The 20,129-nt window shown below is 37.1% G+C and overlaps 1 protein-coding gene across 50 annotated transcripts in view; it reads right to left on the bottom strand.

The window, feature by feature from the left end:
- Window positions 1–20,129, bottom strand: part of Ptprd (protein tyrosine phosphatase receptor type D) — a 2,156,260-nt gene that overhangs the window by 95,955 nt on the left and 2,040,176 nt on the right. For 26 of the 50 annotated variants that reach the window (XM_048806967.1, XM_048806968.1, XM_048806990.1 and 23 more), the window contains 3 exons: window positions 18,416–18,528; window positions 6,418–6,459; window positions 5,813–5,910 (listed from right to left, as the gene is read on the bottom strand). In XM_048806967.1, the coding sequence (XP_048662924.1) occupies window positions 5,813–5,910; window positions 6,418–6,459; window positions 18,416–18,528 (253 nt within the window). The remainder of the gene's footprint in view (window positions 1–5,812; window positions 5,911–6,417; window positions 6,460–18,415; window positions 18,529–20,129) is intronic. The other 24 variants (XM_048806985.1, XM_048806980.1, XM_048806983.1 and 21 more) reach the window with 1 other exon arrangement.

Below are 20,129 nucleotides of genomic sequence, written 5' to 3'. Positions count from 1 at the left end.
CAAACAGGAGATGTGAGAACATTGCTGTGGGTACAGGAAGAAATTCTTAGCACATTTAGATGATAAACAGTGGAAGACACATCAGTGCTGAGATCAAAGATAATCCACCTCCACAGATGGCAGCAAAGAAATTGGACTTGGGCTTTGTGATAGGAACAAAATACGTTGAAGGTGTTCTTCAGGTAGGACTTTTGTGAACTTACAGATTCATGCCCCTTACCAATCACAACTAAAGATTGCTCAGACTAATTTTGGTATACAATTTTAAGATGATACTACCAAGATAGCTAGCATCAACAAATTTGAAACCAGATATCTGATAACAATGTCTAAGTGGCATGACAAGTGAAATATGATATGAATGGAACTTCCTACTTGGAAGCTGCAAGTTATTACTTGGAAGACATTTTGATATTCCCTTATTAACAGGGAGCTATTAGGTCAACATGACCACAAAACACGTAAAAGGTAGAACACACCTGAAATAGAATGTATGACTTAGGACATTATTTCTATGGGACAGTGCATCTTGAGAAACAAATAGTTTAATATCTTCTCTAACTGTAGCATTTATTGGCAGTGACTACTGGTGTATCTATGTGTTAGGAGTCTTGACCAATATGGTTGGAGCAAATTCATCTAGTCAACAGCATATTGAATCTAGTTCTGGGAAGAAATGGGATGTGCTTGAGATATGTTTGCTTCCATATGGTTTATTTCTCCCACTACAAAGAACAGTAGTACCAAGATGTGAAAGTCAGAGAACATGTACTTCTCTCAGTGCTGTTTGTATGTTTGGTTGTTTGAACAAACGCATTCCTCAACCAGAAAATGTTTTATAATCCTGATTGCTTTTACTTTCCTCAGCTTCTATTTTTCCATCGATTAAGTTCTTAAGAAACCATGTTATAAGTGTGCTCTGTATTCCTGTCATACCCTGAAAAGAAAATATTTATCATAGGGATTGATCATATTTGATAATAATTCTTCATTGGTATGTCTGTTTAACGAGAGGAGATTTCTTGAGGACAGGCATCATATGACCTTAATAAAATACTTCATCTTACTACAAATAATACTTTTAAAATAAATGAATATAATTGCCTCTTTATAAAAAAGCTTTCACTGGATCCCTATATCAAAAGAGCCCCACCTTTTGGCTACTGTTTATTGAGCCCATTATGTTATGTGCACATGCATATATGCACACATATGGCCTAATTGTTACAACACATTTGACAGGTGAGAAACTCTTAGGTTTGTATAATTGTGCAAGGTTACAGGCATACAAAGTACTCAAGTCTTTGAGACCCTATCTGGGTTAAATCCATGACCTTTCCACCATTAAACCACCTTAGACTCACTTTCCACACTTGTGGGCCTAGCAGTGTTATCTCATTACAATTCTTGGTCCTCCTTACCTGCCTAATTTTGCCCAAATCTCCATTATAAACAATTTTCCCTCCATAACAAAAATCTATTTAGTACTACTCCTCCACATGTACTTTACATGCAAAGACACCACCAGGGAATCTTCTTAAAAATGCAGATTCTGATTCAGTATGTTTGCAATATTGCCTAAAATCCTGCATTTCTAACAAGTTCCCAGATGATTCCAATGCAGATGGTCTGGAGTCCACACCTTGAGTGTGACAGTACCAAGCATCCTTCTCCTGTATGCCTTTGAACCTTGCCTTGACAACATTCTTTCCACTCCTCTTCCTAGATGCTTAAGGGTACCACCTTCTCTTTAACACCTTTCCCAGTTCTTTAGTTCACTCTGGTGTTCTCTGAATCCCAGTAACATTCTGTTAGCTCTTGGGATTATTTCCTTGGGGTGCTCATTGTTTTTGTATGGGTACATTTATCTCAAACTAAATGTTCTAGAAGTATAGTTTATCATATCGTCTCTATTCCTCTCAGCACTTAGCAAAATATTGTTCTGTAGTCATGTAGTGGATAATTTCATTTTCTTAGCATAGAAGTCCTTCTATAGAAACTTCCCTCTCTCCAATCCAAGGAAGATCCAGATCTGTATATGTAGACTATTAGCAGCTATGGCTTGTTCTCATGTCTCCACAAGGAATGGAAATCAAATAGAGATTAGAGTCTGTTCTCTGGCATTTGTAATTTAACTGGCAAAAATTTAGTCTCCTTCTTTACGGGAAGTATATGTAAATGAAAATATGACAAAGACCATGTTTTCTGCGTGTGTCTGGAAGGAGCAGAAGTTAGCTTTCAAATTGGGATGAATGAAGCAAATGCAGAGAAGCACAAAGGTCTTCCAGGATCACAGTCAGGAAAATGCCAGTCTTTCTGTTTCAAATGATGATCTTTAAAGCATCCCTGTGCTGTTGGCCTTTGGCTCTCTGATAAATCAACTGCTCTTCTGTTTTCTCTTAAGCAAGTTCTATGGCTACAGTTACTTACAATCAATCCAATCTATATATATATATATATATATTGTGTGTGAGCAATTATGACTGGTGTGATGCTTATCAATTGAAGCTCAAATATGGTAGCATATTTGCCATCACAGTACATAATGAAATGAGGGATGTGGGAACAAGTTCTATAACACATTATCCTAAAGCAATGACATTTCTCAGTTGAAGTCTTCAGAGCACCTGTATCAAAGTTAGTCAAAGTGCTCTTTTAAAAAGATCTCTGGTTAACATGGTTGACCTACTGAACTGTCATTTCTGGGGTAGAGACCAGGAATCTATTTTTTTTGGGGGGGGTCACTTATCAGGGATTGAACTCAGGGCACTCAACCACTGAGCCACATCCCCAGCCCTATTTTGTATTTATTTGGAGACAGGTTCTTACTGAGTTGCTTAGCACCTTGCTTTTGCTGAGGCTGGTCTTGAACTCATGATCCTCCTGTGCCCTTGGGATTTCAGGTGTGCACCACAGTGTCCAGAGAATCTACTTTTAAGTAGGATTTTCAAATGGTACTGAAGGTCTAGATTAAGGTTTTGTTTACCAAGAAGTGCACATATTATTCTGCTTTAGCCTGAAGATTCACCAACCTAATGCTTTGACTTGACAACCACACCAATATTTGTGGGAGCTAAGGGAAGGATGCTTTGTTCTCTGAATTCTAGATGTCTTCCTCAAATTATCACTACTTAAATCCTAGTAGCCTAAAATGTTTATAAAGACCTTCAGAGGGCTGGGGTTGCGGCTCAGCGGTAGAGTGTTTGCCTAGCACGTGCATAGTCCTGGGTTCGATCCTTAGCATCACATAAAAATAAATAAGTAAAATAAAGATATTGTGTCCAACTACAATTTAAAAATAAGTTATTAAAAAAAAACCTTCAGAGATGGGATCATACTAATTCTCACGTTCCTTCTTGTGGCTGTCACTAAAGCCAATGGTGGGGGTCTAACTGCCTTTGCAGTAAATTAGGTCTCTCCCATGATCCAATGACGCTATGCTACAACTTAACCTGCTTTTTCCTATTCTGACCCCAGGATCAATGCAAAGAGCTTTCGTGCCTTAACCTCTGCTTTAGTCTTAGAATCAGAGTGAGAAATCTAGCTTTCTGCATCTTCAGAGGTCTCTGTAAACATTAATTCATAGTGATTATGCCAAAATAATAAGGTGTTTGAAAGTAATGAGTTTTCTTTCTTCCATTTTCTTTGCTGAAAGCCAATGAAAATGTATTCAAATGTACATGGAAGTTAATAAGAAAAAGTTCCCTTAAGTGTTGCTCTGAAATATTATGTAGAGGTCTTAATCCTATTATCACAGATGAGTACAGCACTTAAATATCTCCTTCATGGCTGTTAAAGCACAGTAGAGTCAATTCATGCCCAGGGAGCTTTAATCACACATCTTGGTCATGATGAACGTAAAGACTCAGTGCAGGCTATCATGGCAGTGGCCTGGGTACTGGGGGAGTTGCTAATGGGAGCACCGCCAGCATGCACTTCAATTACTTTCAAGGAGCACTTCCAATCTAACAGCTAAATGAGGATCATTAGAGTGGCTTTACATGCAGCATTTCTTGGGAAATTCCACATTTAAAAGAGGCCAGTTATTGCTTTCAATGGATACAACTGAGATTGCTTAAGGGATGCAGATATTATTGTCAATGGTTTAAAGTTTCACTGGTGAGAGTGAATTAATGGTTTCTTAACTGGTTGAACTATCATGGTTTTACATTTTTCGGATTCCTTATATTACTCAATCACAAACAAGATGAAAGCAGGGCCATGAAGAAATACGTCACGTGGCAAAATATTCATCATTATAAGAAAGAGCTGGTTGGAACGGTGAAAGACTTCTGGTTATTGAACACTGACACTAACTGAGTTTTTTAGGGTGCCCCAGGTGGCATTCATTATTAACCTTGTTTTCTCTGCTAAAACTCAATTTGTATCCTTACACCCCAAACTAGAAACCACACAAACGGTTTTAAAGGCTACTGCATAATTTAGAAAGACTCATCATAATGTAGAGGAAGGGCAGTGAAGAAATTAAAGCCTGAACATGTAAGAAAATAAGACAACCTACAATCCAATGTGAATTTCCCTAAATTGAAAATGGTCTTCTGAATGGCTGAAGTAGAATAAAGGAAAAGATGAACAAGAAGGAAGAGAAGGGGGAAGAGAATAAGAAATTTCTTTTATGTCCCATCAAATAGTTGACAAACATTAAAAAAGGCCTAGGGATGGAGGTGGATGCTAGTATACCTGGACAGTGCTTACCCTGCACAGTAATTCAAAATAATATCAGGAAATCTAAAGATTTTGGGAAGGCCATGCAGATAACTCAGATTGCCACAGGACCCGCTATTCCATATTCACATGGCACTTCATATACTTGGTGCCTCTCCATCTACTTGAGGTTGGACCCCTCGAAAGGCCTGTGACAGGGTGGAATATTATAGCTTGTAGAGATTGAGGGATCATGTAGTCCAAATGCCCAGTTTAAGGTGGATCTGAGAGAGAACAAGGGAAGTAAGTGGGAGGGTAGTATTTTAAGATTCTTAGCAAGTAAGTCAGTAAAAACTATTAGGAATCTGAGCAGCTCAGGGACCAAACAGCTATTTGTTGTATGTCACAACCATAAGATTCAGATAAATATTTTAATCCTTCATGAAGTTAAACTTGAGCTACCAGAATAAGGACAGTCCAGTTATCAATAATTCATCGACTGTTTTCACTATAGATCCCTGTTGCTGTGGAAAAACAGAAATGCCCAGTTTCATAACACTTAAGATATGCCACGATATCCAAATACACATACACACAAAGGCTTTTCATTTATCATCATCAAAACTTCACAGTTTTTAAAGACAATAGTATTTTAAGACCATATTCAGTTCACCGTTCCTTCATAAATAGGCAACTTTCTGGGAATGCATCAATATATTGATATTAGTGCTCGTATTATTTTAGACAGAAGAATAAATTCACAAACAACACTGAAAAATCTACTTATTCCTTGTAACCTCTTTTTTAGTGAAGACTCTCAGCATACATCAATGTACTTGGCATCCATTTGTATACTGGGAAGCTTATCAATTCAGAATATTTTATGAACTTAACAACCCAAAATGGTAAATCAATATCACTAAGTATTAATATCACTGAACAAACATAAAATAACATCTTGAAAAGGTACAACTACTACATTGTTAGTGTGAATATTTTTAAGTTGGCTATTCATCCAACATTTTTATATTAGATTGTGAGTCATATTTAATGAAAAAAGACCTGATATTCATTTTCAAGAATATGGACAAAAAGAAGAGAAAGGCAACTCTTGGATGTGCTACAAAGTAAATACAGAGTGATTTACCTCATATTCCTGGGAAAACTTTAAGTTGTCATTTGCTTTCAACCTTTCAATGTGATCTGCAAGTTCCAAGATAGGTATTGGAGGATGGCTAGCCATACCTATTAAAAAAGGAAAGAAAAAATGCCTTTGAAAACAGATGAAAATTATGTCAACTCTTCCAAAATATAGAGAACACTGTAGTTAGAAATGGCCTGAAAATATGTGAGTAGTAAAGATGTTTTAGGTGAGGAAGCAGGCAGATAGTTTGGTTACTCAAAGCAGGACATGCTCTTGAAGGATGGATTTTGTAGCCAAATAGAAAAGTCACCAAGCATAATCCCCAAACTAGCACTCCTAGTGTGAAAGAAAGCATTATTGTGCTATGAGTCAATGAGGTTAGCTAGCGGAGAAAAACCGAGTCAGGCTTGATGTCAGCTTCTGCTTTGAGTAATGACTGTTATGTCATTTCAAACTCCTTCTCCTGCACTGTGTGAAATGGAAATTGGGTGGAATTAAATGGTGTAAAGTGAGCTAAGAAAACAGACACTGAGAAAGGCCTAAAAGGGAAAGAGTAGTAGCTTGATAGGAAACAAAAAGTGACTTATGCATAATCAAGGAAAACTAACTTGAAGAATGAAGGTTACCAGGGTAACCGGAATCATCTGAACCTGCAAAGGAAATGATGGTGTAAATAAAAGAACGAATTTGTTGGAAAAAAAATAATGAAATGGATAGCCTGATATGCTTTTAAAAAGGACTAATAAAAATGTTGCAAGTTTTGGCAGGATTCACCGTACATTGTGACTAGATTAGGATCGCTTTAGTATTGTACAAATCTGTAGGTGACTGACATTCACATGCAAACATGGACACAAAAAATGACATGCACCACAGCTCATTGACAATAATCACTGTCGACACAGCAGACACCAAACTGAACTTCAAAAATGTTTCCACTAGTAGCAGATTGTAGTGATTGGGGTTGCAGCCTTCTCCTAAATGTTTATAAATGGCCACACTAACAACTTCATGGTATTTTACCCAGGTCCCAGTATTCAACTCCCAGAAAACCTACAATCTACTTCAGGTGTAAACATCTTTGTCCACTAAAGGCCAATGAATTCAGGAAAGTGAGCACATGGTGAAAGGACTAGGATCGAAAGAGGGTGGGAAAGGAAAGAAAGCAGGGGGTGGGGTGGAGGCTCACACATCTTAGTTCAGTCTGCCAGCTGAAGATATATTAATTCCACAGATCTTTTTAAAAATAATCCACTGTTAATTATGGTGATTCCTGTGTTTTTATGATGTCTTTTAACTTTTCATAGGATTTGCATTTTGTTTCATTCTGATTAATTTTGCAAGAATATCCTGAGAGAGCTTGGCTGACTCATTGCTTAGAGTCACAATGGCAGCTGGCTAGAGAAACCTGAACTAGCATGTCCCCAGGGAAGCCTCAGAAGGAGAAAAGTCCTGAGGGAGAAGCTCAAACTGGAAGCTGTCCACATTCTGCTGTCACTGGGACCCTCTGGAGGGTGTTGGGCTGTGGAAAGATGACCTTTAAGTCCACATGACAGAGGACTGGTTTATGGGCACTTTAGAAATTATGCCTTATTGAAAGTCACCCAGTAAGTTCCTCACCTCCAATGCTGAATTATCAATGGTTCTGGTTAATTAAGTAAAAAGCTACTTTGCTTCTTCAAGACTACCATTTAGCACAGTGCTGTGAGTTGAGGTGGTTAAGAGTTCACGGCTGTGAAGGTCTGTTGCCAGTCAGCCAAAATCTTGAGTGGAGATCCAATAAAAACGAATTGGTTAGAAATAGAAACTCTTTGTTGGTGATATAATTATGCATTTGGACCAACATTTTGGAGCCCTTTCTGAAACTTTTCTGTAGAGAGGGTAGAATTGAACTAATTTGCATTCTAGGGAGGGAGTGGGTGGGTGACAGTGATCTGATAATTAAAGTGATCTTATCCAGATGAGGCACTCCCCAGTGAAAAGAATGGAAATGCAAAGACACAAGAGACTTTAGGCTTATCTGGAAATGAAAATGGACTGATGTGGACATCATTACAGTGCTTTAACAGAGAAAATAATAGAGACAAAGATGTTTAGACCTTTTCGAGCGAATCGTGGGAGAGAGTTATTATCATATATGGACTGAGTGGTGGTTTGGCTAGAGAGGGAGGACACAGAGCCAATCAGGGAGGCGTAGGGGACTGAATTACTGCTCAAAGCTGCAAAAAGTAAAGCCAGTTGGAGATGGGAAAAGTATTAGTACAACAGCAGTAGAAGACCATAATAAACAACCAAAGATGCGATCAACACATTTACTTTGGGCATGCACTGGCACATGGTCTGGGAGTATTACTTTGGAAACTAATTTCAGAGAAATCCAAGCAAATCTGTGCTTTCTCTCAATCAAAATATACATTGCATGCAAAGATACCATAGCATTAAAAAAATCATTCTCTGAGACTTGTGAGTAGTACCATTTTGCACCAAATTTCTAGGGCAAATAAAAATGGCGGAATGGATGCTTCACAGAAAAGGGGCAAATTTGTGGAAATCCAATGGCACAAAAGAAATCCTGGCCCAGAGTACTGGACATGAGTTTTACTTCTGGTTTGGCCATGTACTAACAGAGACAAATTACTTATTTTCAAGCAGGTCAATTTCTTTATCTGTAAAATCAAAGTGTAGAACTAGATAAATTCTGGGGTAACTCTGTATTTCACAGTTCTCATTTCTGCCACATATAGATAGGATTGCTGAACACAGCAGAGACCAGTCTGTTTGACTTTGTTCATATACAAGGGTCCTAAAAGTTATTGCAGCTTTTCTTTAAGGGGTGGGAGCACTGATTTTTATAAAACAGGAAACTAGTACTCAGTTGAACTGTCTATGTTCTAAATTATATAAACTTAATGACATTTTCTTTAGCTAGCCAAGGATAATTTCGATGCTATATTAAGTATCTAAAAGACTGAATGTCAAAAAATTACACCAAATAATAAACCTGACATAAAACAACTCTAACCTGAAACCCTTAAGTTTATATCAGAAAATAATCACCAAGGATTTACTTCTAAATAAAGATATATCTCTTCCCAGAAATTTCTTCATTGCCTTATGTTGAATACAATTTGTGATATAATGAAGCACATTATATTCTGAATGAAAAAAATAGATGCTAACAAATTAAGAATACCAAGTTGATCCCACTGTAGTACATTTTCAGTCTTTTGTCTGGCCACCTGGCCATTGCTCAGTTTAGAAACCAAAGGTTTTTATTAGAATAGTATTTTCGTATTTGATTCTGAAGTGCCTTAGAATTTCTTCTTGCAGGCTGCACAACAGACCAATTAATTCACAATCTCTAGGTGTGGATGCCAGACAGTGATATATTTTTAAAGTTTACCAGCCTTGGCTCTCTGTTCTGTGGGAACCCATGATGGGGGGCAGGGGAAGGCCTATAACTCCATTTATTACTGTTTTTTCCTAACCCAACAGCCTGTCAGGATTTATGAGAATGAGATGAGCTTTCTCCTGGTGCTATCTTTGAATCTCCTCTGACTCCCCATTAGCAAGCATTAGTCCTTTAGCTATAATTAGCAGCAAAGAACATGAAGCACTGCTAAGGACTGATGGGGACTTGCTAGTGTCATAGCCTCATCAATTCAAAGCTACAAACGTGCGACACAAATGCATTTTAAAGGCACACATTGAATCTGAGCAGTTTTCATACTGAAGCTATGATACCTAAAACATAGAGTGTCATCATGAAAAATGACAGATGCAGTCGCTAAAATCTGCCTTAGGCTGGAGGAAAAAACATGATGCCCACTTTTAATGGGTATGTGTTTGTGCTAATAATGTCATGGTGACTTCCTTCTAAGAAGTACAACTTGGAAATCATGGCCTTTTAAGCTGAGAGGTATCTTAGAGATTACTTAGCCCAGGGTTTTCATTTCATACAAGAGAATTCTGAAGTCCACAAAAGTTAAATGACCAGTATGTATCCCAGATAATAAACAAGAATGTTCAAATGCTGTTTGGATATCTTTCTATTGTGCTATTTGAATGGTAATTAGAATCATCTAATTCAGTGGCTGTCTCCCATGACTGAGGGGGCCAAGGCTGGCAAGGTAAATAATCAAAGATGATTAGGTACTATGCAGTAAATATTTTCATAAAGAAAAGCACTCATAGGCTTGGCTGTGGCTCAGTGGTAGAGCGCTAGCCTAGCACATGTGAGGCACTGAGTTTGATCCTCAGCACCACATAAACATAAATGAATAAAGTCATTGTGTCCATCTACAACTAAAGAAAAATATTTAAAAAAGAAAAAAAAAGCATGCATTCCCATTTCCACATAATAAGCAGATTTTGGAGGCTTTCTTTAGTTCCCATACTTTCGGAACTAAAGAAAGAAGAAATGAAAAATAACAACACAGATGAGATAAAATGGTGACTAATGCTCAATCTCAATTTCAGAACCATCTTAGGGCTGGTGGAAATGCAGGAATTTCTGAGAAGGGGAGCTATCCAGCCTTAGCACTTGCTCTGCCAAGTGGAAATGCAGTCTGACAAGGTCAGCCTTCTCAGGTTTCAATGATAACGTAAAATCCAGATTATTTTATAACATCTCCTCAGTTTTCAACATTGACTCAAAATTTTCTTGAAATCTAGTGCACATCAAAGATAGGACCTTCTCAGGCTATATTCTGCCAACCAGATTGTGACCTCTGTTTAAAATAACAGAATCTTCCTTTTTGTAAGTGTAAAAATTAAAATCAAAGACTGCTAGTAGGGACAGACTGCATGCTAGTATCCACAAGGCAATGGGTGTGGTACCGAGATTTATGTTGGAGATGTAATATGGGTACTTTTTTGATGGTTCATTCTCTGTGGGTTCATCTATCCTCCTCTCCCCCAACTCAAACCACTATTAATTTTACCAGTTAAAATGAAGATGAAAGGAGTTAAAGGACTTGATCAAGGTCATCATTATCAACAAAGTATGGCAACAGAGAGGCTCTGACCCTAGACCATGTCATTCTCACTTAGGGCACCTCTCCTCATGCCATGCTATCTCCCATCATTTAACACTCCTGCAAGAGTGGTGACATGCATAAAACTGGGCCTGTAAGACTGAGCTATCAGCAACACAGAGATCATAAATCATCCTCAGTGTAAGAAAAACCTGTTAGTATAATAACTTCATTCACAGTATACATCTATTTCCACCGAGAGGGACAGGTAAAGAGTACACACACCTATTTCCGTATTTTCCAGGTACTTCTTGCCAAAATATTAAGTTTCCATAAAAATATGAATTAAAGATATAAATTTCATATGTCAAAACCTATAGTCCTATCTGGCAGGTGATTTAAAAAAGAAACATTGATTTATGGTATTCTACATTGTCAACAAAAATGTTCTTCTACATTTTTCTAAGTCATTTAGAATATGCTTCTGATGATTTTATTACCCATAGAGAAATGTTTATCAAACAGGTGAGCATCCCTAATTCAAAAATCCAAAAATCTAAAATGCTCTAATATCTGAACTTTTTGAGCTCTGACATGATATCACTGTGTGGAAAATTCCATACCTGACTTCACATAACGATAGCAGTAAAACTGTAGGCACACTAAATTGCATAAAATTTCATTTAGTCTTGGAGAATAATACTTCACTCAGTGATGGTCAGAAGACATATATAAAACAAATTATTTTACACTTGGACTTGAGTTCCATTCCCAAGATATCTCAGTATCTATATACAAATATTTCACAATCCAAGAAAATCCCAAATCCTGAATATACTTCTAGTCCCAAGGCAGGGATTTTCATCCCATACTTGCTTTATTTTCATTCATTTTAATCCTTGCATTAAATGCCAAATGCTACTTTATACCTTATAATAATTTTGTTAAGTACAGCTTTTGAGGTTACTAATAAGGGTGGTATATCTATTATATGATATTTTCTGTCATGATATATGCTTATTTGTAATGTCTCGAGAATACTCTGATTATACTTTCCAACACACTGTGACAAAAGTTGAATAGTTTATGGTCACAGATCAAGGGGAAGCTATTGTGTCCATCAAATCAATGGCCACGGTCTTGTCAAAAGTGTATTTAACAGACCTGATGGTCAGAGAGAGAGAAACAGTTTACTAAAGACTTGTCATATTTTAACATAATTTATGTACTACTCAATAAAGTACTAAACATACTCTTCTATGCTGATAAACTAATGAAAAGTTTAAGAACATTTTTTTGTAAGGCACAACTGTTCCTTGGTAAAACAATAATGATAATTTGATGATTCATGATGAGGTCCATCATTGAGTGAAGTATTATTCTCTAAGACTGTTTTGTCAGGTTAAGTATTGAGTGGCATAATTAAAATTCACTTTTAATGTAGAATTTCTCAAAATTCAGAATTTGAACACAGCATATTCCTGTTTTGTACATGTGAAATTTACCACTTCAATTCAATGAATCAGGGTTTTCAAAAATACAAAACACAAAAAAACACATCCAGTGATCTCCATCTAGGTTGCCTACCTACCTCTCTTACAGTAAAAAATATGGAGACCAAAGCCCAGATTGGCTAGCACTGATCCAATTACTAGTATCAGTTGATCAGCAGCAATGCTTCTAGAGCTTTCAAAGCCCATTTGGTTGCAGTGCAGATACTTCTGCTGCTGACACCACTGTTTCTGATCCGTTAACTTTTTACGAGTTTGTTTTTGTTTTTCACAGCCCATCAATCACCTACCATCTATGTATGCTTTAGGGCAAAACATATTAAGGTCACCCACCCAATGAAAATGAGGACTTTATGTTGTGACATCTGATATCAATCCTTAAATCTCTTTTTGGAAAAGATGTAAGCACAAAACCATTGTTTTGTTTTTGTTTGGAGATCTTTTTGGGGAGAGGGGGGTTGAGCAGGGGCAGCAGATCCTATAAGGTCACACCCAGGCAGACACAGTGGAAGGTAGTGGCTGGCGCACCACCTGATTCTGTCAGTTACATCCCCCCTTACACCTTTGTAGTGAAAAAGAAGCTTATTTATCTAAAACACTGAACTTCCAAATTTGCATTGTTGGGAAGAAGTAGAAATATGCATAGGTATCTGAAATGTCTGTGGTTTGCTTATATATCACCCTCTTTTGACAATGTATCTTGGTCATTTTGTCCCATTCTAGAGGCTGTGGACCAGAGAGGTTAAACTATCAGTGAAGGATTTTTATAATATTTCAAAAAGACTGCAATTGGCAGTCTCTATAGAAATGATGAATGTGCCTGCTCTAGGACCCTCTGACTCACATTTCCAAGTGTCCCAGCATGTAGAAAGAGCAATGATAGTATGAAAAGATCTGGGCTTGGTACTGCTCATATCTGCAATGGTCAAGTATAGGAAAGTAGCATCCATTAGTAGGGGATGAGTCAATGCACCTTGAAATCTACAGAACAGAATACCATCAGGTGCTAAAAAGGAGATCAAACCTAATACAGTACCTTTTTCTGTTTTGGAAAAAGTTTTTCTGTTTAGGTTTGGTTTTTATAGTACTAGGGAATGAATGCAGGGGAGCTTTACCACTGAGCTACATCTGCAGCCCTTTTTATTTTGTATTTTAAGATGAGGTCTCATCAAATTGCTGAGGCTGGCCTTCAACTTGTGATCCTCCTGGCTTAGCCTCCCAACTCACTGGGACAGGTGTGTGCCATAGTTCCCTGCTAGTGAAAAGGTCTATTTTGATATAAGTTAAAAGTTAATGGGCTAGGGTTATGGCTCAGTGGTAGAGACTCACCCAGCATGTGTGAGGCACTAGGTTTGATCCTCAGCATCACATAAAAATAAATATTGTGTCCAACTACAACTAAAAAAATAAAGTTAAAAAAGCAAATTGTGTATATATTCATCTGTCTATCCATCCCCCTATTCTACATTTTATAAGGTTAAAATATTAAATACACAAATAAAAGAGTCTGAAAGAATATGCATGGAACTGCATACAGCAGATATTTCTGGAGTATGAAAGTGAAGTAGGGGTAAAAGATCATTTCCTTTTTATTTTATATATGTTAAGAAAAATAAAAAGTTTGAAAGTGATGGGATAAAGAGTATTCTTTCCTAAAAGTGTCCTTTTTTGCCCCTTTCTTAATTTCAAATTAGAAAAAATTCAAACATGAAAAATTGAAAGAATAATAAAATGAATACTTATTTAACTGCAAACTGTATACAATTATCAACAAGCTTATTTTCTATTTTCTAAAATCTCTCAAACATGTGCTCTTTTGACATTAAAACCAAGACATATTGGGATGGTGGATTAAAATAACTAGGAAAACTTTGGAGACAGGGTTTCCTTAAATTCCTGAGACTGGCCTTAAACTCAAAACCCTCCTACCCTAGCCTCTAAAGTAGCTAGGATTACAGGTGTGTGCTACTTTCCTGGCTATTATTATTATTATTATTTTAAAGAAAAAAACTTTCCTTCCAGCCAAGGCTAATAAACAGAGTTCACTTTTGCCTACTATCCAACCCATCTGTCAACCCTCCGGAAATGCATACCAAGTCTCTGCTATCCACAAAGACATGTGAGGTTTAGTAAAGGTTTCATTTTAAAGCTTCTTTAATAAGCAAGTATTTTCTTCCCTTCCTCCACTACTCTTAAAGATTTGTAAAACTTGTCAGCAGTTAATAATTCTAGAAAATTCCTCGACTCCATGTCCTCTTTCCTTTAGTAATGTTGTTAAATTTATTCTGCTATCCCAGGTGGTAAGTCTAACCTTGACGGCATGATAACCTGCCTATGTACTTATGTCTCCATTTTAACTTTGTAAAGTTCTTGGTGATACCAGAGGTGCCCCTGCAATGGCAAATTCCACACTAGTTCTGCCTGACCCTGGACACCTGTACTTGAAGACTTATTGATGTGAACCATTATTATCTTAAGACATTAGGCGGCTTAGGTTCTCTCAAACACAACCTGGCTGCATACTACTTGTTTGTACCTTATGGCAGATGTATACATTCAAGGACAACTGTTACCAGCAGAGGCAACTGCTTTCAATTGGAAAAGCCTGAGCCTCCCTGACCTGCTCAGATGCTGGAATGCAAAGTTTCACTATCGGAGGAACTTGGTTCTTACCCAATATTTATAAGTGTGATAAAGCAATTTTTCTCTCCATAACCCCCAACCTCACAAAGATGGTTATACTGAAAACATCAGACTTTTCTTTTCTTTGGGTCTTAGCTGAGTAATAGTAACAAAATTCTGAGTTGTTCCTGACCAAAGTGTCTGTGGCACTGCTAAATTAACAGAATATTGTCATAGGGAATTTGGAACATTAGACAAAAATGAGAAGACTCCTCAAAACTAGAATTTCCAACAAGAACAAATAACTGAAAATGTAAATGGATCTTCAAGATTTTCATTTTTTAGGAAAACAAAATTTATATAATCAGTGAACTAAGCCACATGCTTCCTTTACCTTCAGAGAGGCTGAATGAATTTCAAATGATTTTTTTTTTTTTTAGTATTTTATCATTCATAACAGACCCATCAGAAGTGGAAATCAATTTCCTTTCATGGGCAAGTTCTGCGCTAGGCACCAGGTATATAAATCAAATCACAGGTTTCTTATTTCATTCAAAGTAATTTTTTGAAATGAAAGTGTGGATAATGAATTCCCCACTTACGCATATCATTAATAAATTTTCTTAAATGTTATAAGGTTTGGGGATAAGCAATTAGACGTTCATAGGTATGAAATATATAATAGCATATTTCACACAGTAAAATATAAAACGTTTAAAATCCAAAAATTAAGTAGACTATTAGCATCTGCTATACAACATCTCATAAAGGATCACTTTATCTCACTACACAGAAAAACCCTTAATTCTTTGTGAATAAAAGGGAGAAATAAAACAGCACAAAAAGGTTGCTCGGTTAAAGATCCCATCTTCTGCTCTCTTCCTATTGGCAAGAAATTAAGGTAATTCATAGCTACTGGCTGGAATCCATAGTGGCTGAAGTAAATGGTCACATCTCTGTGAATTCACATTAGCAAGCTGAGTCTATTTCCTCTATAAACTGGTAAACTTTTCATGACAGGAGGCCACATCATAAAGCTTGGGAGAAAAGAGACTATTTCAACAAATCAAGCTTAAGTGGATGGCTCACCAGAGCCACAGGGCACAATACAATGCTCCCTGAGTGGGCACTTGTGCTAGGATCTTAGGACAATTTCTCCTTTTCTATTCTCTTCCTCTACTGCATGTTCTTCCTTCTTTATTCATTTTGTCCACTTTGTTCCATATCCATTTGGTGATAAACGTAATCTTTTATTGGCACCTATCACCATTTTCACTTTGTAAAGGCCTTAGTAATACAAGTTGGTGCCATTTCAATTGTCACATTCTCTCTCCTTTCCAATGACTTGTTTGAACTTAACATATGCTCTCTATAAATGGAATTAACATTCCTGACACATGAGGAAAACAATCTTAATGAAATATTTGGATTTGCCACATTTGAAAAACTATCTGTAAGTGAAAGTGAGAGCTGGGAGAAGACAGAGATCTCTTGAGAGAAGGCATTCTTGGTCTCCTGTGCTCTCTTAGGAATCCTTTCTACACAGTTCATTTGTGCTTTGCAATTGAGCCTGGAAGCTTTCTCTGTGGGTTCCCTAAGAGAAAGGGAGAGCACTTCCCTCGGCTCTCTTCTTTCGGGACTACATTTACCTTCATACCCATGTACTTTAGCCTCTGCTGGAAGACCACAATTAGTTCCAGCACAGATCACAGTTTACAGAAAAGTAGTATAACACAGTAAGTTACTGGGGCTGGGGTTATGGCTCAGTGGTAGAGCGCTCGCCTCGCAAGGGCCTGGGTTCGATCCTCAGCACCATATATAAATAAAATAAATAAATAAAATAAAGTTAGAAAAAAAAGCTATTAAAAAAATCAGTAAGTTACTACTAAAGAAAAGCCTGCTCTTTTTCTCTATTTCCAAAATGTATTATTGGTGATGAGGCAAGTTATGCAGGAATCATGGGGCATATAATGGCTTTCAGGGTTTCTTCTATTCATTCACAGTTAGCCAACATGGAGATGAATTTTTAGGTTCATTATTAAGAAATTTCCTGTAACCTGAAATAGTCAGTATACCATCTTAAACTACAGCTAACCAAGATTCGTTGCAACTTATTGCATCTCAATTTTCCTTCAAGGGGCACCGAGAGGGCAAGTCAACATGAAGCATCCAGGGGACCACAGTGATCCAAGGGACCCAAGTTTGTTCAGCCATCATATGCATGCTCATGGTCTTCATTTATTAGCCTTTGAAAAAGGCATATAGGAGATGTTTAGCTATGTGAACAATTCTTCCACATTTTCCTTATGAAGGTATATTCTTGCTTTCTAAAAAACAAATTGAGAAGTCTAACCTCATTTGAGTTAGAATATTTTTTTAAAATCTGTGATCATTGTATAACCACTTTGAAAATGGTAAACATCTCTTTCCATTGAAAAGTTATTGGTTACTGTGATACCTTTATGTGTAAAAGAGAAAAAAATATGCTAAACACAATAAACTATGCATTTTCAATTCAAGGCAGTTCATGGAGAATGTCTACTCTAATAGACCTATGTTGTAACAGGCTGGGAGTTAGAACATTCACTTGACACAAAGGAAGCTCGCCTACAATTTGGGGTACAATGCTACAACCAAATGTTAATCCAAAAGACTTCTTAGAGCAACTCTATTTTGTTCATCAGCATAAGGTATTAAGACACTGCCACTCAACTTTGTACTCTTAGCTCTGTCATTTATTTGCCACTCATTTGGTATGAACAAATTTTGGTTGAAAGAAAACAAAATAGATCTGGGCTTGCATTAACAATAATGGACAAAATGCCCCTCAGTATTTTTCCTCTGTTGAAGCACTTATTGTTCATTAAGAAAAAACTATGTTTCATGTATCATATATATTTACTGCATATATATCTGCAGTAAAACACCAAACCAAACCAAACCTGAATTTATCAGTGAGATTGAGCATAGAAAATATTTTAACAACATTTGCAATTGTGCCTGGAATTTTGCTCTTCTCCTTCCTGTCTTTTGTTCCTTTCTCTTCCTTCCTCCCTCTTTCAGAATAGCATAAACAAAAATAGGAACATATAGAACAAATCTATGCTTTCCCCATGGGATGAATGATGTAAACGTTCATCTGTTTATTCATGCATACACTTTGTAAGATGAGAAGCTATATCTTTCCAGAGTGGCGTCAATAAAAAGAATAAACTGTATTAAATCCATTAAAAGTGCTAGACATTTTTACAAAGATGATAGCTTTTCGAAGATTTAACGAAAACTACAATTCTTTGCTCTCCCCCAATCCACTTTAGAACTGTACAAAAATCATAATTTCCTTTCACACATAGGATGGGGTGAGCCTCAACAATATTAAAAGAGCAGGAAGAAAGAAGCTTTAAAAAATGATATATTCATCTCTCAAAACGATATCACCTGGGCTATAAAACTTCCCGCAAAGGCTGTATTTGGGACAAGCAGGGTCATGCTCTTACCTGGTGTTTGAAAGTTAAGCCGTCTCAATTCTACTGGGTCTGTTGGATGGTGTGAAGGGACCTCCTTACTGTTCGGTATGCTGCTCTTTCTAGATTCAGACTCTGCCCTCTTCCTATAAGGAGAAAATTAAAATTTAAGAATTGAAAAACATTCTTTTTAAAAGTAGAGAGTCACACCGCCCTCCACTCTCAAGTTTCCAGTTTCAAAACTTTCTAACCAGCTAGTATTATAGCCTTGGCCAGGGTGCTTTTATTTTCTGTTGGCCTACAGTGATGCTTCAGGTCTAAAATGTTTAAGTGGATGATCTCAAAGTTCTCCTTCTGCTCTAGGATTAAACGATTCAGTGCCTCTGCCTTTTGGCTTTAATGGTGTGTTAGTAATAGAGCGCTTCGTCTTGTTCAGCTATCCTCTCTTACCTACCATTTATGTTTTGTGAGAAATGGGTAGGGTGCCCCTAGTAGCCAAAACAAACATTGTTACAATAGAGAAACTACCTGGCCTTAAGCTGAACAGCTAAATCTTTCCTCTTCTTAGGAATATATACCTGGCGACTACAGAGTGGAGATACATTGAATTTTCCCATAAGGCGGGTAAATGTAGTAAATGCATTTCTAAGATATTACTGTATCTTAATACCTAGAAGGAGAATTGAAACAAAACAGACCAACATGCCCTTTCTCTTTCAAACTGGAAGAAAAGAGGACAGTTGGTTGTTTACAGTGACATTAAATTATCTTGTTAATGAAAAGCAATCACAGAATGATCAGAGAAAAAGTAATTTCATCTCATGGGCACTCCACCTCTCCTGATGAATATTCAACGTAACATTAATGGTGCCTTGTTACAAATATCATTTTTCACAAAGTTCATCCTGTCTTTATTTTACAAGCTATCTATTGGTTGTACTAAACATACTTATTTAAACTCTCATAATAAAATGTTAAACTTCAAGGTAAGACATTTGTTCATAAACTTTCTTTATCCATTTTTCCAAATTCAAATAACTATCTCCTCGTAGACTGAATTAGATTAAAAATCCCATCATCAAATGGAAGCCTTTTTCAGACTGTGCTTTTTTCCCTCAAATATAATCTCTGAGCTAGATTATCATCCTATCCAGCATCATAGCATCTCACTCCTGGCTCAGAGCAAAAGCATCCTCATTCTGGGAAAGAAGTGCTTCCAAGTAGATAGGTGCTTTCTCTTCCATATGTGATTGTGGTACAGCTCATTAGTGTTGCTGTGGCAATGGGTTCTCATTCAAGGCCAATCAGCACATTCTATGGTTAGCCAAAGGGTGCCTATTAAGTAGCCTTTCTTTCCATCTCTGCTGTATAAAACAAAACTAACCAGAGGATGAAGGGAAGATGGATGCAAAGGGGATGTGCACTTGGTTTGCTCAAGTGCAATGCCTTCGGCAAAACATCCTCACTAGAATGAATTTCCTTGGGCAAGTCCTATTAGCCACCTTGCTTTCTAAGCTTCTTGGATTAACCTGTCTCAGGATTTCTTTTTTTCTACCTAAAAGTGTCAGGTATAGCCTTAGGATAGAATGTACTGCCAAGCCAGACTACCAATCAGAGGTGAGTAGTGATTTTGAAATGTGCCAAGGTACTGGCAGCTCCAGATACATGGAATAGAAAACGAAAAGGAAAAGAAGATATGGAAGATTGGTGAGAAAGATGAGAAGGAAGAGAGATGGGGGGGGGGGGG

This window comes from Marmota marmota, unplaced genomic scaffold (genome assembly GCF_001458135.2).
Source record: "Marmota marmota marmota unplaced genomic scaffold, marMar, whole genome shotgun sequence".
In the NCBI taxonomy this organism is placed as follows: Eukaryota; Metazoa; Chordata; class Mammalia; order Rodentia; family Sciuridae; genus Marmota; species Marmota marmota.
Note: the sequence above shows the minus strand (reverse complement) of the source record. Positions and strands in the feature narration are given on the sequence as shown.